The 24,619-nt window shown below is 39.5% G+C and overlaps 3 protein-coding genes across 8 annotated transcripts; 1 reads left to right on the top strand and 2 right to left on the bottom strand.

Moving 5' to 3' along the window:
* Positions 1–4,169: 4,169 nt before the first annotated feature.
* Positions 4,170–9,204, top strand: LOC108269445 (uncharacterized). Of its 3 annotated transcripts, XM_017475337.3 has the most exons (6): positions 4,217–4,825; positions 5,080–5,147; positions 5,254–5,325; positions 5,458–5,535; positions 6,852–6,966; positions 7,100–9,204. In XM_017475337.3, the coding sequence occupies exons 1-6, from the start codon at positions 4,624–4,626 to the stop codon at positions 7,579–7,581; spliced, it is 1,017 nt and encodes a 338-aa protein (XP_017330826.2). In that variant the 5' UTR covers positions 4,217–4,623; the 3' UTR covers positions 7,582–9,204. The 3 variants fall into 3 exon arrangements, 1 of the variants encoding a protein (XP_017330826.2); XR_008396982.1 differs by having other exon boundaries at positions 4,170–4,825; positions 5,080–6,766; XR_006983055.2 differs by having other exon boundaries at positions 4,172–4,825; positions 5,080–5,308; positions 5,458–6,966.
* naa30 (N-alpha-acetyltransferase 30, NatC catalytic subunit) lies at positions 6,857–15,359 on the bottom strand. Of its 3 annotated transcripts, none has more exons than XR_008396981.1 (5): positions 14,271–15,359; positions 12,674–12,797; positions 12,296–12,351; positions 11,880–12,078; positions 6,857–7,246 (listed from the first exon to the last, which is right to left on the bottom strand). XR_008396981.1 is itself a non-coding variant. In XM_017476918.3 (4 exons), exons 1-4 carry the CDS (start codon positions 15,090–15,092, stop codon positions 11,941–11,943), a joined length of 1,140 nt encoding a protein of 379 aa, XP_017332407.1. In that variant the 5' UTR covers positions 15,093–15,357; the 3' UTR covers positions 11,792–11,940. The 3 variants fall into 3 exon arrangements, 1 of the variants encoding a protein (XP_017332407.1); XR_008396980.1 differs by lacking the exon at positions 6,857–7,246 and adding an exon at positions 9,006–9,384; XM_017476918.3 differs by lacking the exon at positions 6,857–7,246 and having other exon boundaries at positions 11,792–12,078; positions 14,271–15,357.
* A 4,187-nt stretch (positions 15,360–19,546) lies between these two features.
* On the bottom strand, positions 19,547–24,514 carry ap5m1 (adaptor related protein complex 5 subunit mu 1). Of its 2 annotated transcripts, XM_017475333.3 has the most exons (9): positions 24,470–24,512; positions 24,212–24,292; positions 21,691–22,357; positions 21,345–21,572; positions 21,073–21,212; positions 20,493–20,578; positions 20,294–20,406; positions 20,111–20,207; positions 19,547–19,986 (listed from the first exon to the last, which is right to left on the bottom strand). In XM_017475333.3, exons 2-9 carry the CDS (start codon positions 24,277–24,279, stop codon positions 19,904–19,906), a joined length of 1,482 nt encoding a protein of 493 aa, XP_017330822.1. In that variant the 5' UTR covers positions 24,280–24,292; positions 24,470–24,512; the 3' UTR covers positions 19,547–19,903. The 2 variants fall into 2 exon arrangements, with proteins under 2 accessions (XP_017330822.1, XP_017330821.1); XM_017475332.3 differs by having other exon boundaries at positions 24,212–24,514.
* Between the last annotated feature and the right edge of the window lie 105 nt (positions 24,515–24,619).

Below are 24,619 nucleotides of genomic sequence, written 5' to 3'. Positions count from 1 at the left end.
ATTGAGGGGAATAATTTATCTAATTTCTAAATTAAGAAAAATTTAAGAGGATAATTTCTGAAAACACTCCATATAAGACATTCTACAAATTCGGTAGTTTTTTTTCTATTATGTTTGTATTGGAGAGTATCTTCAATGTACAACTTCATTTAAGCATACACAAAAACATACACTTCTTGTAGGTAATTGCCAATAAATCCCCCCAAATTTTCCAATATTAAAACATGGCAAAAAATCAGGAATAAACCAAGTAATTAAAAAGTTTTTCTTTTTAATCTTGCTAAATCAACTTGAAAGAAGTAATTGTTCTCTTGATCAATTTGGGTGAATGGTTTAGCTGCTATGACATTTCTATCCACTGTTAGGCTTTCATTTGTATAACAATGAGAAAATTGATCTAACTTTCTTTCTTAATTGTCAAATATTGAGCATACCTAAACTCTCCCTCCTGCTTTAGTTTCGCATTTCTTTCACTTCTTTCTATAGATCATTTTGTGCATATTAAGTCATTCCTGTTCTTCTGCATATATTCTTGTAATCTTTCTATCCTCCTCTTTGATTTATTTTCTCAGAATTGCTCAATCAGTAATATTATCAATGTAATATTATGATATATAAATGTTATGTACAAGGCATTCTGGTTAACAGAGAATCTGAGCTGACAATTGAATGTCACTGTTGAAACAAGCAGGTCAACACCAAAAAATATACCCAAATACTTAATGTTTCATTAATTCGAATTATTTTAGCACTTATTATTTAAATATGTGTACATAATAGAAAACTAGTTGCATTTTGTATTTTTTAAGAGGTAGAAGATGTTTGGCGGTGACACGTTTTAAAATAACATCCATATGTTGAAGTGACATCTACTCACCATGTGGCCTAGCCGGAGGAACAGGTTTAACACTTCGTCCTAGTCTCGTGTTTAGGGTTATGCCATATATTGCTTTCCTGCAGAGAAATTTTTCTTTGGGTTTCAGCAAACATAAAAATTTTACGACAGAACCTTTTCAAAATAACTTGCATTAATCCTGTAGAATATCACACATCTTTCAGTCAGGGAAAAACACATATTGTGACCTTAATATTATAAGGTTCTGTGGATGAAAAATTAACATAATGGATATGTTCACACTTGGTCTGTTTCAGAGCTCCAAGTGGTTTCAGATCAATGGATCAGGATTTTTGTGCACATGCAAACACAACAAATGAATCTAGACCCTCAAAAATGACCCACAAGCAAACTAGAGCAAACTCTCCAAAGGTGGTCTGAGAACGGTTTGTTTGTGGTCCATTTGAATGGTTGATTGTGAAATCAAGGTGGTCTCAGTGTAATTCACATTTTGCTTTATGGATAAAGAACATGCAGTTTGATGTACATACATACAAAGTTCTAGCTTTATAGGTGTTTTCACAAACACAGTGGGGTCCAAAAGTCCACAGTGAAAATCTGGAGGGGTTTATTTTTTTCATTTAAAATTGGAATTAAAAGGGTTTTAGAATTTTGAAATATTTAAAACAAAGAAAGTAAAATTTCAATATCTTGAATATTTAATATTCAACATTCTGCACTATTTCTAGGTCCCTATTTACATGCTTTATACAGATTTTCCTCATGCCTAATCTCTTCTATTGAAACATGTGTTCAGATGACACTCTGATTGACTTGATCTAAAATGGATCATAAAGTTTTGTATAAAAGGGGATGTACAAAATACTAAGAAACGCTTAGTAATTCATGTAAATATTTAAAAGTTCCTACTTTTCACTCAAGTTGTTGCCAATAATATAATTTGTAAAGAAAACTGTATTAAATTAGAAAAGAATGCAAAATAGAAGCATTTCCATTAGTTCTCTCAGACCATTGGACCCCATTATAATTGTTTTGAAATGTACCACACTCAGTCTTGCTAAAATGGACCTAAAAGGAAACTAGCTGCAAATGACCCAGTGCCCATGACGTTCAGAACACAAGTGAACTCAAGGATGGGCTCAGTTCTGTTTCAGAGCATTTTAGCTTCGATGTGATCTCAAATCACCTTCACACCCTAACTTCTTTCCATAGTGTAACACTGAATCATGGATAATGTCGTTTAAATGGTTACTTTACATAATACTACCATTAGGCTGTGAATGAAAAATAGAGAGACAAACCAGAACTGAAGGGAAATGCGAGAAGTATCCAGGGGGAAAAGAAGCAATAAAGATGTTTGATTAAAACCAACTCATGTTTCATGCCATAGAGCTACTGACTCTTTAGCTCATGTCATTGATTGGCAGAGACGAAATACAATCATACATCACATACATTCACCATCCACTTTATTAGGAACACCTATACACCTACACATTCATGCCGATATATAATCAACCAATCACGTGGCAGCGGCACAATGCAAAAAAATCATGCAGATACAAGTTGAGAGCTTCAATTAATGTTCACATCAAACATCAGGATGAAGAAAAAGTATGATCTCTGTGACTTTGATTGTGGCATGGTTGTTGGTACCAGAAGGTATTTCATAAATTGCTGAACTTCTGGGAATTTCACACACAAGAGTCTTTAGAGTTCACACAGAATAGTGCAGAAACCAAAAAAAAAACATTGAGTGATGACAATTCTGTGGGTGGAAATGCCTTGTTGATAAGAGAGGAGGAAAATGGCCAGATTGGTTTGAGCTGTCCGGAAGGATATAGTAACTCATTACAGTGAGCTCTTTACAGGCTCACCCAAACCTGGTCTTTTTCCAGTCTTCAACTGTCCAGTCTTGGTGAGTCTGTGCCTCATATTCTTGTTCATGGCTGACAGGAGTGGAACCTGTTGTGGTCTTCTGCTGTTGTTGCTCATCCACCTCAAGGTTTGATGTGTTTTGCTTTCTGAGATGCTTTTCTGCTCAACATGGTTGTAAAGAGTGATTATATGGGTTACTATAGACTTCCTGTCAGCTCAGATGAGTCTGGTCATTCTCCTCTGACCTCTCTCATCAACAAGTTGTTTCAGCCTGCAGACCCTCCACACACAGGATGTTTTTTTGTTTTTTTCACCATTCTGTGTAAACTCTAGAGGAGTGGTCACCAACCCTGTTCCTGGAGATCTTCCTGTAGGTTTAATCTCCAACAAAATCTAATACAGATGTTTTAGCTGATCAAGAACTTCTGAAGGCAATGATTAGATGGTCAGATGGGTATGATTATGGTTGGAGCTAAAGTCTTCAGGAAGGTAGATCTCCAGGAACAGGTTTGGTGACCACTGCTCTAGAGACTGTTGTGTGTGAAAATCCCTGGAGACCAGCAGTTTATGAAATATTCAAACCAGCCCTTCTGGTACCAACATCCATGCCTTGACTAAAGTCAGAGAGATCACATACCATAGACTCAAGAGCAGAAGAAGAAGAAGAAGAAGAAGAAGAAGAAGAAGAAGAAAACTAACAGATACAATAGGTGCTTGGCCCCTAATAATATGTGTCAGTGACAAAAACAAGTTACTGTATATTACTATTGTAATATACCACACTAACCACTCATATGAGCTAAACAATCAGGAGCGCTATGGCATGAAGTATGAGCTGGTTTTGATGATTCCGAATTTTAAAAATGCTGCTTCTTTTTCCCCAGCTGCATACAGTATTTCAATTTCAATTCTGTTTTACTCTCTTACTCTATTTTTCATCCACAGCCAAATGATATCATCATGTAAAGCATCCATTTTGAATCACACTATGCATAATAGAGAATGCTCTATTGTAAAGCATTCATAGGAGTCAAAGGAGGTAAAGAAGTGGTGTGAACAACAAGTGGTCTGACAGATCATCCATGCTAAAATATCCTGAAAGAGAATCGAGTCCCCTTTTGAGTCTACTTATATTGTGAACACCAAAAGCACTGAGGTCATTTTCAACTAGTTCCCTTTCAGCTCCACTTTTACAGGACCGAGTATGGTACATTTAAAAAAAAGAACAATACATGAAAACACCCAAAGATCACAAAGACATGTTTAAATTAGAAAATGGCAAAATAATATGTAGAGCACAATTTTCACATGAACTTGAACATCTAAAACACAAACCATAAAGAGTGGTTTTATAAAGAAGAATTGTAGCAAATCCTGTCAATCATCAAGCATAACTCCCTCAGATGTGGCATGCCTGGCCAGGCAGCAGGAGAGACTTCCCTCATCAAGCATCCAAGCATTTCCACTCTGTTACAGAGTAACCCATGAGGAATGTCACTATGGTAACGTGCCACATTATAAAAAAAAAAAAACCCTGTGAAATATAAAGCAGGAAGAGGAGCTTATACCTAACAGTCTCTACAAAACTTTGCAATAGTTTCACAAAAGTTAAAGAGTAGAGGATAGATAGTGTAGGAGCTCAGATTATTCAGACATGAGTGGAGGAGTCCTGTTAATTATAATCTTGGAAAGAACCAAGAGAAGACACAAAAGTGACACTGGAAATCAAAGTTTAGAGGGCCTTGGATTGCGTCATGAAATGCTGACTTGCATGCTGGCTCGGTGTCTATAAGGATCATCTCACTCCAATCAGTTTTTATGGGATTTTATAATGTAGCATCAAAATGTTTTTTTCAGCGTAAATCAATTCATCTGCCAGTAACTTTAAAATGGGGACAAGCAACTCCAGACCAAAGATTTGCAAAGTCACACCAAAAGAGGAACAGACTTTCTGTCAAGCAGCCTCACCGAGGATGATCACTGCTGCGCAACGTTTACCACAACACCAGAAGGGAATTCTGGGACACCGGCAGATCAGCCAGCTTCCACCGCTCAAGCAGCATGTACCTCAGATTGTTCCTTCACCGCTAGGTCAGTAATTTTTATTCCAAATTCTTTTTCCTTTTTTTAACTCTTTTTATAGCCCAGATCAACAGCCCATCTTTTCCATTTTTTCAAAACAGTTTCCGAACTTACAGGCATGATTAGGGTTTAGAACAGGATTCTGTGTTTCCTATATATTGTCATGCATATTCATAATTGCATTATAATTTCTGTCACCAATTGCTTTTTTAGTGTGCTCTGTGAGTATATTGTAAGCGTTTTTTTTTTATTTTTTTTTACAGATTCAGAGAATATATATGCTAAACCAATACACAGCATCATCAAATCTCATCCACCACAAAGAGCAAAGGTCTAAAATCTCACCATGTAATTAGCTGTACATACAAAATAAAGCCAATGTAGCTATTCAGTGGATTGTAATGGTACTGACCACAATTATTTCCCTCTGCTCACAGGCATGGCAACCAATAGCATGCCCAATGGAGCCACCAACAGCTTCTAAGGCTTCTGGTGAACATGTTTCTATGGTACACATATATGCCCAGTAATCTGCCTTTCATGGTATTTCTCCATTCTGAAGGATGATATGACAGTGAATGAAGGAGGCAGACTTTGAAAAGAGGTGTGACTGTAGTTAAATATGTCTCTATTATGTAAAGGGATGGAGAAATGGGGTTGTCAGCCAAAATTCCACTCGACATCAGGGAGGGCGTTGTGGCGCAGGCAGCAGCCTACAGGTACGGAGCAACTGTTATGTATGTATACATGTGGTAACTGTTCTCCATGTCCACATGAGATCCCTCCATACCTTCCAAATACATGGCTGTAGGTGGACTCATTTTGAGTAACTGCTTTAGCCTTGTCAGGATTGTGGTGAATCTGTCCCAGGAATACTCAAGTGTGAGGTGAGTATACACCCTGGATGGGATGTTATTCATGGGATGTCAGATGGGAGGAAACTGGAGAACCCAGAGGAAACACAGGAAGAACATGCAAAACTCCACTAAGACACTTACATGTATGGCATTTGGCAGACACCCTTATCCAGAGCAATTTACATTTATCTATTTTATACTGCTGAGCAGTTGAAGGTTAAGGATCTTGCTTAATGTGGAAGCATGGCAGTGCTGGAATATGAACTCACAACCATTCAGTCAGTGGTCCAATGTCTTAACCACTGAGCTAGCAACTCAAGGTACTCAACTCAAGACAGCAGCTTGAGCTCAAGATTGAGCCATGGACCCTGGAACTGCGAGGCAGCAACACTACCTACCACACAAAATAGGTGTATTGGCCACTTTAAATTGCCCCTAGATGTGAAAGTCCTATCAAAGGTGTACATAGCAAGGGTGCATGGGATAGGCTCCAGATCAACCACAAGCCTGACCAGAATAATGTAGTTACTGAAAATGAATTATCAAACTAGACCCCTTTTATTCATTCAAATTTTGTTAGGGTTTTTTTGTTTGTTGCATCTCTCAATTCAGGTTCGATTGCATTAATTACTGCTGGATTTTAAACATGAACAAAGAGATATAGAGTGTCATTTGTCTAAACAAGTTCCTGTAGATCAACATGAAAAACAGAGTGACACTAAGATCTATAAGAGATGTTTAGAAACTCACAGGAAGAAGTTATAGAAGACGCACAAAGCAGACAGCTGGTGAGCAATGAGCCTTGCCCTGGTGCTCCCTGTGGGTCTGATTACCGTGCTGCTGGAGTGGAAAGTAGCCTGGGCTGAAGCCACAGTGCTTCCTCCACGGGATCCATTTTGCTGGTACAAGACAGGTCCTCCTTCCCCCCAGGAATGCCCAGAACTATTAACACTGAAGAATATCTGTTCTAACTGGTCATCAACAGGGCCCAGCATAAGATAAGATGACACCTGTAATCGATTTTCATCTTTTGTTTACCCAACAGTGTATTTTATTTAGCCTCCAACAAGTAAACTGTTGCAGTATTGATAAGGTACTGAATTACAGTGAAACTATTATTGCCACTCAAAATGTTGCCAAATAAATGGATTTCTTAAGTGGGTTTATGTATTGCACAGAGAAACCAGGGAGGGTTCCTGCAAGCACAGACACTCCTTATTGGTCAAGCAGCCAAGAAGCGTCAATCCCATCAGAGGCACCTTAGGGAGCAGCAAGGAATTTATACTTCCAGTGGTGAGTAATTAAACTAGAGACATTTTGATTTGGAATAGTGTTTAGATACATTTTTGCTGATCCAATTTAAGTCACAGCTCACCCTAAAGAAGACAAGCTAAAGCATCTTATTTAACTTTTCCGATTTCTCCAGTTGGAGGAGCTGGTAATGTGCAGACAGAAAGAATCCGACTGGTGTCCAGGCCAACTCAAAGAGACATCTTCTGGGATGAGACAAAGGGACAGAATCTGGACCTCAGGGAGCTCCTGCAGCCAAGTCCTCCACTGACAGATCCAGACTCTGGAATGGAAGAAATGACAAGACGACCAAAATCAGAAGTAGGACTGAAGGGTAATTCAGGCGGTTTCTCCAGGGACTTGAATGAAAGTGTAACAAAATCGCCAGAGAGAATAACACAGCAGAATTCACCTTGGCTTGATGACTTTCAAAAGCATTCACAAAAACATTTAAACACTTGGGACATAGTGGAGGACCAGTGCGGACATAAACAGTGGCTAGACGCACCCAGGCAACGTCATGAAAAGGAAGAGAGGGAAATAAGTAGGAATACTACTGGTCAGTTAAATTATGTTCACCAGAAATGGAACAGTTGGGGACAAACACACATAGCTTAGATATCTATGTAGATTTAAATATGCAAAAGAATATCCTTGACTAACCCCATTGCTTTGGAGCTTATGAGTCGAGATATACACATACATATACAGTATATATATATACAGTATATATATATATATATATATATATATATATATATATATATATATATATATATACACACACACACATATGTATACTGTAGCTGTAGTCCATACCTCCAAACTCATTTTCTTAACGAGACTCCAGGTTTGCTAAAACCTGACTCCAATTAGCTTTCTTCACGTCATTACCTCAAGGGTTCACATACTTTTTCCTTAAGCACTATGAGGTTTTTTTGGTTGTTCTTTATAAAGACATGAAAGATCATAATTTTTTTGTGTTATTATTTTAGACACATTATATTTGTCAATACCCTTGACTTAGATGAAGATCAGATTACATTTTATTACAAATTTATGAAGAAAACCATGAAATTCCAAAAGATTCACATACTTTTTCTTGCCACTGTGTATAATATATGAGGTCCAAGGGATAGGCACCTTAATGGTTATGTATCTATCTATGAAGGCCAAAAAAAAAAAAAAAAAAAAGATTTGTCTGATGAGGCAGAAATGTTCATTTTTATTCTACAGCAGTCTACATGGTTTAAGTGTTTTATCTGTATCCTTTACCACTTAACACCATTGTTTAACAAATGCATTATTTGCTAGCCAAACACATTAAGCTAGCCCAGTGACATTCTAAAGTCCATTTGTGTTGTTAGAAGGTGACCAGTGTTTAATGTATTACTTTCCTTAATCTCAGGGCAAATTATTAAAACTGATTAAATGTTGATTGTTCCATATAACATGATTGGAAGCAATGACCAAATATCAGAAACCACTTAAAAATTAAACGTTCTTTCAAGAAAGCCTTTAATCCCAAAAATAAACCTAAATGTCAGTTGATATGCTGGGCAGGCACAGCACAGCTTCATGGTAGTTTTCCTGCTCCCAGCCCTCCTGAAAACAATATGCTAGCTGCTGCTGAATGGTTCCCAGCTGACATAATTAACATGATAAAATACACATTCATTTTGGCTGTGTTGTGGTCTTTATCCAGTAGAAATGTGAATTTAACACCCATTTAAATGAGTTGCTAATTAGCAACCACAAATAAATCCGGTGTGAGAGTCTACAGATCACTTAATTACACATTGCTGACCGAAATATGCGGTGAATTTTATCTTAAACCTAATTTTCAGTGAAATACAGCCTTTCATAAGAAAGGCAAAGTGTTGTAAACTAATATCAATAATGTAATGCATAATGTTCATTTTCTTCTCAGTCAGCTAATATTTACAAAGGATATGATAAGAAAAGACAATACAGGTAATCAGGTATAAATAAAAATACTAGGTAATAATCAAGCATAGAAGATAGTAATAAATCACTACACATTTGCAATAAAAAAATCAAATAATTTATTTATACTTTTTAAACAAAGTCTGTTGTCCACTTGAAATCAAAGAAAATTTGCAAGAAATGTAAGAGGCGAGAGTGAACGGAAGATGAAAGGGATATGTGGACCATACTGTAGTACTTCCCAACTCCATGAGGTGCAGTCTCCTTTTTTTTTTTTTTTTTTTTTTTTTTAAATCAGAAGAAACTAGGAACCATGTTTATTATGGAGAGCGGACCCACTGATCAGTCGCTGATCAAAACATGACGAGACCACACATCGGGATCCTGTCTACTTTTACTAATCAGAATGGTGTCTTATGCAGCTAGGACCTGCCAGCTGGTACTTAAAAAGCTGTTGGGTTTTTGTAAATGAACCTGTAGCAAAGACAAACACAAGTTAATGGAATTATTAAGTAACAATGCAACTGAAAAGCACAATTATTTTAAACTGTTTTAGAAGTGTGTATGCTCCTCATGTCATACAGCATTGATTAACCTAGTAAGAAAATATGGACTAACGTATATAAAACTGCCCAGTTACCAAATTTGTCTATTCAGATTTTTTAATTTGTACCTAGCACAAATTAGGCCAAAAGAATTAGACTTATTTATTTGGAGGCATATCTGTCAACAGTGGTCAATGACAAGAGGGGGCATTTGCACAATAACAGCTCACATTTCCATCTCTCAACAGCTATTCACGTCCTGAAGGAGCTCAACCCTTCACATAAACAAACTCCCTCTGAAGTGTATCATGATTTTTAATAAGAATGGGGTCCTTTACAAGAGCTCTTATCGAGAGAAAGAGGAGAAAAAAAAAGACCAAAAGGAGAACTGGACACCTGAGCCTGATTGTTTTGAGGGTATACAGCGTCTGGCTGTGTCCAATATACCTAGTAATGAATTAAGGTTTAGTATAAGCATTACATTTCTTATGCAATTGGAGTTCACACAATACAAATACACAATTCAGTTCTTCAGCAAAATATTCATTTTCCAAAATGTCCATCTGAGCAATACTGTTGTACCTCTGTACAAAAACAAAATCACATTTCCCCCACCAAAAATTTGCATGATTTCCAAGAAGAAAAAAAAAAAAAAAAAACAGCAAAGCATATCATCAGCCACGATTTGAAAAGAAGGCAGATCAGTATTTATAAGGGGGAAAAACACACACACACACACACACACAACAAAAAAAACAAAGCCAAAAAACAAAACAATGAACCTTGCAATGTGGGGTCTATGCTCATCTACACTCTTAATCGGACTCTCGTTCTAACACCACATAAAAGTGAACACACTATAGAGCACACACTCTGAAACAACTTTCTTAATGTAAATTGTTGCATATCCTCCTCAGCATAAGTGGTTGCTAATACAGAGTGATGAGCTGCTTATACTTATACGTTGCCCCCTACTGCTAAACTAAAGCAGCACTCGACAGCACAGAAGACTGTGCATGCCATGAGGAGGTTGTTATTTTATTTTATTTTATTTATTCAAACATATGGCATATTTGAGTAGAAGGCATTCATTATGAATTAACTGTTGACTAGTGCTGATAAATCGCACCTTTGGCAGTCAGTATGTTATGCATTATCATACATCATTTTTGAATCTGGTACCTGCAGAACACGTTGGACAGATATCTGTTTAAGATGGGTACATTTTGTAAAAGTGCATCGGTGTGTTCGTAAATCAGTCTGAAGTCATTTGTTATATGAAGGGAATTTCTATCAGTGATTCATTTTCATTCATGTTAAAACACCTTGTCATTTTATGACGATGGATGGATCATGTTACATGTTTGCGGGGCTGAATGGTGTATATGCGACAAAATGAATGCAACTGTATCAACAAACCAGCACAACATCTTAAAAACAAAACAAAACAAAAAACACATATGCTTAAAAATGGCAGCACATTCTAGATCAGGTGATGTGTACAGTTTGGTGATTTCCCTTCTCAAGAACATCGGATCCAACCAATTACTAGTTTTAGTAGCTGAAAAATCAACAAACTGTGCCGGCCTGTAGTTGTGTGTCCTCACGCTAAAGAAAGTAGGATAAATAGGTGAAAAGGTTTATACTGGCACAATATATGTGCAGACAGTGATTTCTGGTAACAACAAATTGAATTTGCCTGCTTTAGCAATTCAATAGCTTTGTTTGTATGTATGGACAATATCTCTGAGTGCAATGTGGTGTCTTCCTTTAGCAAGAAGTGCATATCTGGCTTAAGCAGCTGTATTCCTACAATGAAAAGAGCTTGGTCTGTTCAAATATAGGGAATAAAATACACACATAAAAAGAATAGCCCGCCCCCCCCCAACTCTCACACACACGCACGCCAATGCTTTGGCCTGTATCACAATCAGAACATACCCATCAACCCTCTTCTGAAGAAAACAAAAAGAAAAGGGAAAAAAGAAAAATCAGATTTGTTAGTGTAGCTTCTATTTTTTTTTTTTTTCACGTTTAATTTGTTTTGACTGTAGAAGTTTACTTTCCATCCCTCAGTTACAATTACTCATAAAAAATAAAAGAATAGAGGGTGATGCCTTGTTTGTTTTCGTTTAGCCTGAACCAGTTCGACACGACTCCTAGAGGTGATGTTAATGTCCTGCATTCACACAACGACCTGCAATCAGGCTTTTGGACAACAGCGAAATCCAGAAACTTTTCCTCTTCAGAGTCAGCAACTGTTTTAAATATTAGCACCCCCATTTTTTTTTTTTTTTTTTTTTTTTTTGCAATAACTTCTCTTGCACGAAGAAAGGTACGTAAAACTCTTTATTACATTTTGCTCGTTTTTCATGCGGCTGCCTCCCATATGTGGCTTGCTGGAGGCCAACTCTCCGTACTCACTTGGACACAGGGACAGGAGGACAGAGGAATTGAAGGACAGTCCGGGACGTCACAGGAGAACTCAGCGTAGCCACAGCTTGAGCCGGAGAGCGTCCACTCCATTTAAATAATATCTGAACAGCCGCTTGTCCCTGACAAAGCCCAGGTTCTCATAAAGTTTCAGGGCTGATTTGTTGGTGATTTCGGTCTCCAGCACCACCTGCACAACACAGCAAAGAAACATGCAGACCGTTCCATTTAGGAGCAATCATGCTTGTTTCATCAGAACTGAAGATGGTAATAGGATCTTCAGTGCAAAAGGAGCAACAGTAGTAGGCATCACCTACAGGGATTTGTGCACTAGTATGTACAGCCGATATCAAAGATGAATACCTTGATGTGTAGAGCTATCAGTTCAGAGCCAGACTGTCTCTTACCTCATCACAGTCCCCTTCCACCATGGCATAGATGGCCTTTTTAACAAGGTTTGTACCTGCAATGACAACAGAAAGATTACTTAATATTAATATCCATTCAACTATGATTGACTTTGATTGATTCCATAATGAGCCTCCAGACTTCCTGACAGATAATCACCCTCCCTTAATATTTTCATATTTTGCTTCATTTTCCATTATTTTACCAACGCTTCACAAAAGAACTGCATGTAATCCAGTCGACCCTCACAACTGTGTCCTTCAATAAGTAAATTTGGCAGGTAAAGTCATTCAAGTAACTCCTAACACTTGAAAGACTCATAAAAAAAATAGTTTTATTGGCAAGGCTAAACATGAACATGCACGAAACACACATACCGATGCCTTTCCTGCGAAATTTGGAGTCCACAGCGAGCATGGCAATGTATCCCCGCCTGAACATCTTCTTGTGCATGTCCAACTTGCATACAATGGCACCAACACAGTTTTTCTCCACCATTGCCTATAATACAACACAGCATTAAAATCACTTCTTGGAAGGGGTGTGTATTGGAGGGGAGAAAAAAAGAAGCCAAAAAAGTACTTCTAAACAATAAATTATTACCTGCTTAATACATTATAGCAATATAACTAACACATTATAACAATGAATCATTTTTACATAGCCCGACTGAAAAAACATTATATTTCAACATCCAGTCATTTTTATGTGTCCTAGGGATGGGCGATATGGACTTAAAACTCCATCATGATATTTTCTGGTATTCATTGTGATAACGATATCAGTGACGATATAAATATAGTACCGTACACCACTGCTTTTGGTTACAAGTGATAGCTGTGATCTTCAGAGCCTCAGAAACACAAACACTGATCTAAACGTAAAACAGATTTTCTGTAACCAAACCAGTTCCAGATTGTAGAGGTAGCTCTTCCTCTTCAGCGTCACGTCCGCCTTCCGCCGTACAGTACTTGTTTTCGCTCTGCACGTGAGCTGCGATTGGGTCGCAGGCCGTCGCACACAGAAATATGTCATCAACTAGGCTTTATCGTTATTATCGCGGGAAGACTCATTCTTATCGTGGGGAGAATTTCTACCGGTATATCGCAAACGAGAAGATATCGCCCATCCCTAATGTGTCCTTTCGTTTTGTATGTCTTAAACAGTTTTACGCTGAAGTAGTGCCTATAGTGTTGAGGTGAATAAGAGGCAATAAAGCGGGGGGGGGGGGGGGGGGGGGGGGGGGGGGGGGGTCCTCCACAAATGTGTTATTTATTAAACCATACGTGATGTTCATCTACTTACATTTAATTACTTATCCAAGCAGATTATAAAAAATGCTAAATACAAAAATCAAGCAAAAACAACTTGGATTTAAACCCTGACAGATAATTGCTTTAAAAAAATAACCAAATATTTTCAACTTTGTTTTGCAACTTTGTTTTGCAAGTTGCCATGTTTATTCCATCCAAAGATGACAGTGGTCTAAACTGGTCATTAGCAAAGTCTATTACAATAAGATCAAATTTTAATATTTGGTTGCCAGGTCATTCACCAAGCTCTAACGCTTTGCTCATATGGTTCAAATTCTCGAAAGATCAGTTGTTATTTCACTACTGCTAACCCAATCTACCATTTTGGAGTAATGCCTTTTCTCCTATTGTCTTTATTACAAGGTATAGTGATTTTATTAGGAAAAGGGTTTCAGATGCCTCCAGTAAAAAAAAAGTCAAAAAGTATCAAGAGTTTCAAAAACATTAGGAAGACATTAGGTGCTTAAATTCTACACTTCTCCAGACTTAGACAAAAAAACAAACAAAAAAAAAACAGAATTTTGAAAAACTTAACCTTTTTATCCAGGACTCTGCTAGTTTGGCTGGCAGTTTGTTAACATATAGATCAAGTCATTTATTTATTTATTTATTGGCCATCTCGCCCACCCATAGTAGGCAGTGTAACTACATAAATACATACCAGAAAGCAGAGCTGGGGCCAGTTGTGAATGAAGTACCTATAGGTGTAAATAGAGTAAGGCTCGGACAAGTCTTTAGTTATGAGCCTGATGATATCCGGCATCTGCAGCTCGGACTCGTATCTCACATAAGTGATGGGGCTGTGATCCACTGCCTGTGTGCTCACTGACAGCTTTGCTATCTGATCCTCTAGTGGTGCCTCCTCAGCTCCAGATCCCTGCAGCCCCAGGCCTCGCTCTCTGTCCCCCGCTGCTTTCTGAACATTATCGTTACACTCGGAGCGACACACAGTCCTGCCGAGCTCGGCTTTCAGACACGTACTCTCTCTCTCCAGCTGATCCGAAGAGCCGAGCTCGGTTATGGCCGCGGGATCGGGGAAGTCGACTCCGTTACTGGGTAACGAGCTGTCGCGGTTGTTACACGCTAATTTCCTGCTTCCCCGCCCGTCAATACTGTCCACATAATCCGAGGCAGTGCACTGACAGTCGGCCGCTCGGTGCGCTCGGTGCTGGACGTGGTTTTGAGCGATTTTATGGCCGCGGTGCTCGTCGTGCTCCGGATGGCTAGCGATGCCGTTGAGCTGGGCCGGTAAAGAATGCAGCTGAGCAGGCGAGTTAAGGTGATGAACGCTGTTCTGGCTCAATTTAACTATCCCTTTGGGCTCAGTGGCTTGTTGCGCCTCTGTCCCCGGAGCTAGAACATCTCCTCGGCCACGGTCCAATTTCTCATTGTTCCCCAGGAACGAGCAGCCATCCACGGGCAGCGATATAATTTCGGCCGAGGACGCAGGCAGTGTGTTAGGCCCAGGCGGCACTTCAGCCATTCCACTGCATGCAGTATGGATGTAAACAAAAGAAGCGAGCCCAAACCGAGCCCTCGAGCTAAACGCCGAGTAAAACAAATACCCGCCGAACTTCCGGTATCGGTAAAATAATAAAAAAAAATAAGCGAATAATTCTAAGCTCGTTTGCTATCTCGTGTCCCCTCTAGCCATTACTCAAGTCACTTCACACTAGCTGGCCTATCAGCTATCGCAAAGCAGGTTTGGCAATTTGCGACACATACAGGATGCTGGGAAATGAAGTACAGTGTACAAGGAAGAATTCACACAAAAAAGGAAATTCCACTCAAAACCCGTCAGTCACTTTGGAGTGATATTGTATTTATTACCTGATTTAAACTAAAACTAAGCACATAGGCTTAACAAGTTCGTGTTAGTCAAAATAATTTTTTACCGTCTTATGGAATTTCCAAAAACAGCCACTAGATGGACCAATATGTTAAAATATTTAGCAGACCCAGTACCCGGTGAGAAGTTTTTACTGCAAGTTTCAGAACACTTCAAATGAATAATAATAATAAAATAAAATAAAAAGTTAGGGCTGCGCCTTATGTGCGAATTGATATAAATCAAATAAAAGCTGTTAGAAAACTAGAAATAGCAGTATAACCAGCATAAGAGACAGATAACAAATATTGTCATTTAAAGATTTTAACTATCTAGATATTTAACCATCATATCCACAGTCTACAACTTTTGTCTACTATTTATTTTTCATTATTAAAGATTTCAAAAATGTTCACTAGCAGGTTTAGAAAACTAGAAGGTCCTCCCACCTGATTTTTATTTCTTTTTCTTTTCTTTTCTTTTTGCCATTTCCTACTATTTTATAATAACATTGAAAGCATTAACACTGAAATTACCCATAAGGAATTGTGCACTGGCCAAGTGTATATATATATTAATTATACATTATTCCTGATGAAGCTTACATAGGAGGCTTTTCTTCCCAAATTCCCAAGTAGGCCAACCACTAATTATCTCCATCCACCCATTTTCTGTACTGCTTATTCTACAGTGAGTCATGGAGGAACCTGGAGCCTATACCAGTGAACTCAGGGTACAAGGTGGGGTGTCAACCAAATGCAGGGTACAAGTGCACAAACCATTGAAAATTTGGAAATGCCAATTAGCCTACAACGCATGTCTTTCGACTGGAAGAGGAAACCAGAGTACCTGGAGGAAACCCCCTAAGCATGAGAAGAACATGCAAACTCCACGTACACAAAGGCAGAGGTGGGATTCGAACCACCAATTGTGGAGGTGTGAGACAAACACGCTAAACACTAAGCCACTGTGCCCCACACCACTAGTTATCTAGTAAAGCTAGTTATTAAATATAAATATCTACATCAGCATTATGTTCACAAATAACAATGAGCCTTTATAAAAAGGTCTTTAAAGAGTCATGAAACACTACAATTTCTGAGATTTTAACAGAGGTGTTTGTGTTGCACATCATAAAAGACAATGCTAGCATCGGTTAATTTTAATTGTAGCAGAAAACCGTTTAATTCTGAGCTTCTTCCCCACTATTTTCGTCTTCCAGGTTTGAAATCTACATTGCAACGACGTCACAGGTAGTGACGTGGCAATGTAATATAGTACTTCGATGACGCATTGGTGTCTCATAATTATTCATGAGACTGTACGACTGCATGTTCTTATCCTATGAGAAGCTGTCTATTAATTATTCATGACAGCATCCCAACCCTCTCCCTCCCCTGCCTTGCCCTGCCATGCCCACCGCCCTCCTTTCTACTCACAGCCATCCACACCAATTGAAGTTGCATTTTTCAAATAGATTGAGGTAGACTTGAGCTGAAAGAGGGGGGTTTCATGACCCTTTAAAACAAAAGAAATACATATTCAGTGTAGTCTGCCCAAACCTTTAACTTGTACTGTATATCATACATCAACACTAAACCCATGTGACAAATATAACCTACAGTTTGCTGTTTCTATGACCGATGCATCTGAAACTTAGTAAGTGGCATAAGCTTTACCGCAACTACAGGTGAGAGATAGTAGTGCAACTTTAATCATAACAATAGTGCTTACCCATTAGCAGCAATGCATGTGCTTAATATTGACATCATAACTGTTTACTCACTATTATTTAGTTAATTTAGGCACAAAATAGAAGCAATAAAGAAATATAGAAACCAACATAAACTCAGCAGCGCAGCTGATTTTTAATATTAGGCAACCCTACAAAATAATTTGATTTTTTAACATGCTGAATCAATTAAGGTAAGATTATTCACAAACTGATCGATATCATAAACACAGAATGAGGGAAAATATAATTATCCTGTAGAACTCAATTCCAACAGTATTGATGGGGATGCCACCACTGCCAACAAGTCTAGTTCTTCTCGTAACTAATCTGTATGCCAGAGATATGCTTAAAATATATTTTTCTTTTTCAAGCAGGAAGAAAGCTATTGAAGAAAAGCTCTCTCATACATTTGACCTTACTGTTGCACAGTGGCTTATTGGTTAGCACGTTCGCCTCACACCTCCAGGGTCGGAGTTTGCATGTTCTCCCCAAGCTGCAGGGGTTTCCTCCGGGTACTCCGGTTTCCTCGCCCAGTCCAAAGACATGCATGGTAGGCTGATTGGCAGGTCCAAAGTGTCCGTAGTGTATGAATGGGTGTGTGAATGTGTATGTGATTGTGCCCTGCGATGGATTGGCACCCTGTCCAGGGTGTACCCCGCCTTGTGCCCAGTGCTCGCCGGGATAGGCTCCAGGTTCCCTTTGACCCTGAAAAGGTTAAGCGGTATACAAGATGGATGGATGACCTTACTGTGACCTTGACCTGTTTGGATCAATTCCAAAATCTAATCAGTTCAGCTACTGGTTACAATGATATCTCCGAAAGAACTGGGACAGCAAGGCCAATGCTATTGTTTACACTATACATGGAAGACATTTAGGTTTGAGATCAAAAGATGAATATGAACAAATAGATGAGATTTTCAGCTTTCATTTTCTCATGTTTACATCTAGATGTATTAAACACAAAACATGGCACCTTTGGTGGCAGACCACTCAATTTTTAAGTAAGCAAAAGTATAGGAACAGAGTTTTAAATTAAAGTAAATAACACTTAATATTCGATTGTGTATCCCTTGCAATAATAACTGCAGAATTGGCCCTGCTGTTCCAATACTTTCGCAGGGGACGATAAATCCTTCAAACATTTAACCGCACATTCTTGAGATATGTTAACAAGAATCTTGGACAGACAGGAACGGAAAACCTAATGCCTCCGCCATTTAGTGGCACAGGCATTAAAAATTTTTTTTACAAAATTGAGGAAAATGGGGGAAATGCACCCTTAAGCAAACTGTTATATAAATATTTCTGATGTAATTATATACTAAACAGTTAAAACCGTTGAGGGGGGAAATGTGCAAGACTCAGATTAGAAAGACATTTCGGTTTACTGAATACTGTAATCTGAACAGTTATGGAGGTTAACTTCAGTGTTCTGAAGAAAGGAAGCAAGAATAAAACAGAGTACTAGTGCATCAAAATGCCATGTTAAACAAGAAAAAGGCGGTCAATAAAGTGCAGCCTTTAAGCCAAAGACACTCCCTTGCTCCCTCAATCTATAATCTCATTTTTGTCAACAGATTTGTTCGTCTCAAAGATTCTTCCCCATGTCCTCTTTGCTACCATCATCTCTGGCTTGCTCATTAAATATCTAAACCTACATCCAAATTTCTGTAAAGCTGCTTTGTGGATTGCTAAAAGTGCTACAGTATAAAATAAAATTGAACTGAAGTGTGTTATAAACTGCAGTGGCCCATGGTACAATATATTTATTGTATATTGTTGTTATTATTATTATTACCTCAAAACCAAGCAGACTGAGACCTCAGTGTAAGGGCAACCAGCAGGAATGTAGCTGTAACAGTAAAGTAAATAGGAATATTATATTTCTGGTCATCATTCATGACCAGAAATAGTAGGTTTATAAGCTTGCATGTTGGACACTGATTAATTATTATATGAAGGCTCTGTTAAGGACTTTTTCTTGTTGAGGAAATAGAGGCAGAGACGAGCTGGAGTGGGCCACTGTGGAGTAATTATCTCCCTTGCTGAAGACCACTTTAGTCTTCTATCTCATTTCCCAGTCTCTCTGTCAGACAGTCAGTCTCATTTCAGCACCAATAAACCCAGACAAGGTCTAAGCCTCATTGTTTGTGTGTGTGTGTGTGTGGGGGGGGGGGGGGGGGTGTCTTAGAGACCCTCAAGGAGTCCCCTTACAGACTCTGTCCAAAAGCTAACTGGGACAAAGCAAAATGAAGGAGCAATTAATTGAATTTAAAGAAACACATCACACAATGTGCAAATAAAAAAAAAAGACCAAAAAAACCCCTCCCAAGACCTGTGTAAAAAGATTATATTTTACTTCAGTCAGTGCCTTATTTAAACTTTATTTATTGCACAATTTTTACTCTCTGAAAAAAACTTACCAATTGACTTAGTCTTTAAACAATGAAGGCAGCTATTGTGACAAATACAGAGGGTTGGCATGTCGATTTGGATTAAATTGGAACAAATACCTGCAGAAGGTTGGCTCTCCTTGAGTAGGTTGACGCTACCCAGCCTACTGTACATCTCTTACGCTTAGAGTTCATGTCAAAAGTAGCTTTACCTCTTTAGCCACAGTCTATTTAGTGACAAAGTCACTCATTTGTCCGGAGTTAATTCATTTAAAAAGATCAAGCATGGCGTTTTATCAGCTATTAAGGTCTCTGTGCTGTACTTAATCATTTTGCTACAGTATCACAGGTCCAGAAGACACAGGGGTATCTCCAGTGGAGTTCCAGACGTAGTATTCAGAGGACAACAGTTCTCGTGCTTTGGGAAATACAGAGTTATTAAGTCTACATTACCGTCACGTTCAGTATAAACATTATGTTCATGTCTCATATTACACATGATTCCATCACCGTATTTGATCGCAATTCAACAAAACACTCACTTGTGATGATACGTGGCTTTGTCGAGGAATACACTTGTACAGAGTGCTGGTCCACACAGCATCCAGATAAAGTCAAATCAGGTATTCGGAAGTAAAGCTGAAAAACAGTACAAACACTAAAGATGAAGTGTTTCAACCTCCAGCTCTAGAAAGAGCAGACTGGTAAGTAGAATTTACACTTACTTTCATATATGCAGTGATATCTGTACACATAGGGTCTGTTGGTCCAGCAAAATGCCCTGAGAAATGAATCGTACCTTCAAGAGTTACCTCTCGTGACTTTGGAAATTTCTGACCTAGTACGGAGGAAAAGAAAAAAAAAGTGATACTTTTGGTAGTCATTCCTACATAGTACATACAATTATGCTAGGTGTAAACTTACCAAGAAACCAAACGATCAGATTCTTCTCTTTAGAAACTTCTAACTGTCCTGAGGTCACTTTTATATCCACGTTGCCCATTAGGTTTCTGTAAAGGCCCATCATAACAATATTCAGTCTCATTTACGAGGTCAAGTGATAAGCCCAAAACTACAGTTATGTGCCCCAAATGGCATTTATGTTTTACCACTATTAGAAATCTCCATTTACTCATCTTCAGTAACCACATTATCCTAATAAGCCCAAACAAACAGAGGAAGAACCGAACCAGAGCTCAGGATCAAACCCTGGACCATGGAGCTGTGAGATGGCAACACTACCTGCTATACCACCCTCCATAATGTAGCTGCTATTCTTAAAACCAAGCTACTGTCTCATCTCAACTTCACAATTTCACAAACTCTTACGAAAAGGAGTTAAGACATGACGCTTGGTAGCAACTCCAGGATCCCTGTTTTGATCCTGCTGCATGCCTAGTGTTCCCATGATAGGCTCTGAATCCTCCATGAACCTGACCAGGACAAAGCGTTTACTGAAGATGAATGAATGTTGAATATGCCACGCGTGTGTGAACCGAATCACCTGTTAAAAAATGGCAGATGTGCTTCACAGTATTCAAAGCTGTTTCTGATACTCTCGTGGAGTTTGAGGACTACGTTGAGCTTGAGTTGGTTGTCGTCCGACTTCAGGTGGTAGGAACCAAGAATAGGCGGCACAGGTACCTGGTTATAAAAGTCAATTAATGATATAATTAGTGTGTACTATTGAGGATGCTGCCTTCAATATGATGTAATAAAGAATTCATTCTATAAAGCAGTCATTGACACATGTAACCACTAAATGTACCAGTCTACCTGGGAGGTATAACTACAGAGTCGGAAAGGCTCCAAAGGTGGAGAGAAAGGAAATTTGTATGGCCCTGAAAAGGCCGAGCCATCGTTGTCCTCCACACTACTAGCTGTAAGAATACTGGAATCTAGCGACGTCACGCAGGGGTGCACTAGGATATCCTGCAGTGGTGAGCCATTGGGAGGCAGCGTGAGGGTGACCGTGACATTGGGCAGAACACCCTCCACTTCACACTACCAGCACAACAGATGAAAAGAAGGCAAGATCTTGGTTAAGCGATACAGCAATATGATTTAAAATGGCACACTTATTTACATATCCATATCCATACAAACAGGGGGTTATACTCACTTTGCATGTTACTGTCCCATGCACATCCCACAGATCCTGTTTGCTCTGGTTTCCATACTGCATGGACCTCACCATCTCTGTGAGGGCCACGCTTACCACTGCTCTCCCTCTATGAACCCCTGTTTTCCACGCAGGCTGTTTCTGAGCACCACCAGGGCCTGGAGCCAAAGCTGCAGGCAGCATCCCAGACTGAGGAAGAGTGTCCAGGGGGGTCCCTAATGGACAAACCTGCATCAGTACTGAAGGAAGGGTTGCCAAGCGAGAGACAAGCACTTCCGGCTCTGGGGCTTTACCCCCTGTGCCACAAAGGAAGCCCTGTAGGCTAGATAACAGGGATAAGCCCTGAGAGATGGAAGCCATGCTGGGAAGGGGAGGTCGAGGATCAGGTGGGACTTCGATCAGTGGGAGACAGGCAAGGATTAGTCCACCCTGGACGATGGTTAGGACTGGCCATACGGTTCTCCCACCTGAGCTACCAACACGAAGCTCCAGTGCAGGAGATCGCTGCTCGCGGGAACAGTCATCCCTTGCAACAATGTAGGGCTTGTCAGGGTCTGCCAGGCCCAGTTCAGTCAGTAAGAGCTGGGCTATGTCACAATCCTCAGGAACAGACACATAGTGAGCTCCAGCAAAGGTCTTAGCACGAAACTCCACTGTGGGGTACCGCCTGAAAGAAAGACCACAGTGAAATGACAGTGTGAAATGAAGAGACAAGGACATCCACTAGGGACAAATGTCAGGTAGAAAACAGATCAGCCATGTCATATTCTATTTCACAGGATAAGACCGCAGCAGTTGCATGGCCACATGGGTGAAAAACCATATGAGCCTAATTGCCTCCCCAACTATAAAATCAAATCACACATTTAAAAGGGCTATTTATGCAGGTATAATGAATCATATCTAGCTCATTTTAAAATCATTTTAGTGTTGTATTTTATATATGAGCCATAACATTAAAAGCTCCTGCCTAATTTTGTGTAGGTCGCCAAAACAGCTCTGACCCGCTGAGGCAGGAACTCCACGATACCTCTGAAGGTGTGCTGTGGTATCTCGCACAAAGATGTTAGCAGCAGATCCTTAAAGTCCTGTAAGTTGCGAGGTGGGATCTCCATGGATCAGACTTATTTGTCCAGCACATCCCACAGATACTCGATCGGATTGAAATCTGGGGAATTTGGAGGCCAACTAAACACCTTGAACTGTTTGTCATTTTCCTCAAACCATTCCTGAACAATTTATGCAGTGTGGCAGGGTTCATTATCCTGCTGAAAGAGGCCATTGCCATTAGGAAATAATGTTGCCATGAAGGGGGGTACTTGGGCTGTAACAGTGTTTAGGTAGGTGGTACGTATAAAAGTAACATCCACATGAATGCCAGGACCCAAGGTTTCCCAGCAGAACATTGCCCAGACCATCATACTTCCTCCACCAGCTTGCCTTCTTCCCATAGTGCATCCTGGTGCCATCTCTTCCCCAAGTAACTCTGTCCACATGATGTAAAAGAAAATCAGACCAGGCCACCTTCTTCCATTGCTCCATGATCAAGTTCTGATGCTCACTTGTCCATTATAGGAGCTTTCGGCAGTGGACAGGGGTCAGCATGGGCACTCTGACCAGTCTGCAGCTACGCATCCCCATACACAGCAAGCTGTGATGCACTGTGTGTTCTGACACCTTTCTATCATAACCAGCATGAAATTTTTCAGCAATTTGTGCTACAGTAGCTCTTCTGTGGGATCAGGCCATACCGGCTAGCCTTCACTCCCCATGCGCATCAATAAGTCTTGGGAGTCCATGACCATGTTGCAGGTTGTCCTTCCTTAGACCAGTTTTAGTAGGTACAAACCAGTGCATACCGAGAACATCCCAAAAAACCTGCTGTTTGAGATGCTCTGACCCAGTCGTCCAGACCTCACAATTTGCCACTTGTCCAAGTTGCGTAGCTCCTTATGCTTGCCCATTTTACCTGCTTCCAACACATCAACTTTGAGAACTAACTGTTCACTTTCTGCCTAATATATCCCACCCCTGACAGATGCCGCTATAATAAGGTAATCAGTGTTATTCACATCACCTGTCAGTGGTTTTAATGTTATAGCTGAGTGTATTATAGATGATTTTGTTTCTCCCCTAACACAATAATAATGTTTTTGTTAAAATAAACAAATAATAAAGAAAGAAAGATCCTACGGTTCTGGGAACTTTCTCAGTGTTCTCTCTCATTATTTTATGACAACTGACAAAGAACGCTGGCAAAAGGACGGGTTTAGGTATTACTCTTTATTACTACAAACTGACCTTCTGGGAACTTATCCATAATGTCCGCCAAAGATTGCTTCTGTAACCAAACCGGAAATAAAAAGATGTGATTTCAGGAACCAAAAACAAACATTCCCCGATTCCAAAGGTTCTGGGAGCCAGTTGTGGGGTGGAGCAGTCTCCTGGCCAATTCGCCATTGTCAAGAAAACACTATCACACTGGCACGTGTTGCATGCTAGAAACCTTTCTCTTACTTACCTGGAAAATTGCAGTTTTACAGATTCACCCTTTTCGTGGGTGATAACCCACAGCGCTCGGATACTCATCGAGGCTCAGCTCCTTTAATCGCACAGAATGAAGATTTTAAAGCGAGCCGACTTAGCATAACAGCTAACTGTGCAATAAACCTAACAGCCAGTTCACTCTCTTATTCTATGAAAGGCATTTCTTTCAAAGTCTTAAAAATTCAAAGTGAATGTTGAATGTTCAAAGCGACCAACAAAAAAAAAAACCCACCAAGAACTGACATTTCACTCTGGTTTCTACTTCCTGTTTTGAAATGACATGTGACACATAGAGGCGTGGCTGCTTGTTTTCTGGCCTTTAGGACGCTGATGTCAGGTCAGTTACACGCCTCTACACACCACACTAACAGTAATAAATAAA

This window comes from Ictalurus punctatus, chromosome 9, assembly GCF_001660625.3.
Source record: "Ictalurus punctatus breed USDA103 chromosome 9, Coco_2.0, whole genome shotgun sequence".
NCBI classification, from domain to species: Eukaryota; Metazoa; Chordata; class Actinopteri; order Siluriformes; family Ictaluridae; genus Ictalurus; species Ictalurus punctatus.
This window is presented reverse-complemented; position numbering and strand designations above follow the sequence as displayed.

Coding starts and splice junctions, on each gene's coding strand:
- naa30 (XM_017476918.3), bottom strand. CDS start 15,092: ATGGCTGAAGTGCCGCCTGGGCCTAACACACTGCCTGCGTCCTCGGCC. Junction 12,798..14,270: donor GGCCCCAGCTCTGCTTTCTG/GTATGTATTTAT, acceptor GTTGTATTATAG/GCAATGGTGGAGAAAAACTG. Junction 12,079..12,295: donor TGGAAGGGGACTGTGATGAG/GTAAGAGACAGT, acceptor TGTGTTGTGCAG/GTGGTGCTGGAGACCGAAAT.
- ap5m1 (XM_017475332.3), bottom strand. CDS start 24,279: ATGAGTATCCGAGCGCTGTGGGTTATCACCCACGAAAAGGGTGAATCT. Junction 22,358..24,211: donor GTAAAACTGCAATTTTCCAG/GTAAGTAAGAGA, acceptor TCTTTCTTTCAG/GCGGTACCCCACAGTGGAGT. Junction 20,407..20,492: donor TCTGATCGTTTGGTTTCTTG/GTAAGTTTACAC, acceptor CCTCCGTACTAG/GTCAGAAATTTCCAAAGTCA.
- LOC108269445 (XM_017475337.3), top strand. CDS start 4,624: ATGGGGACAAGCAACTCCAGACCAAAGATTTGCAAAGTCACACCAAAA. Junction 4,826..5,079: donor GATTGTTCCTTCACCGCTAG/GTCAGTAATTTT, acceptor TTTTTTTTACAG/ATTCAGAGAATATATATGCT. Junction 5,148..5,253: donor ATCCACCACAAAGAGCAAAG/GTCTAAAATCTC, acceptor CTCTGCTCACAG/GCATGGCAACCAATAGCATG.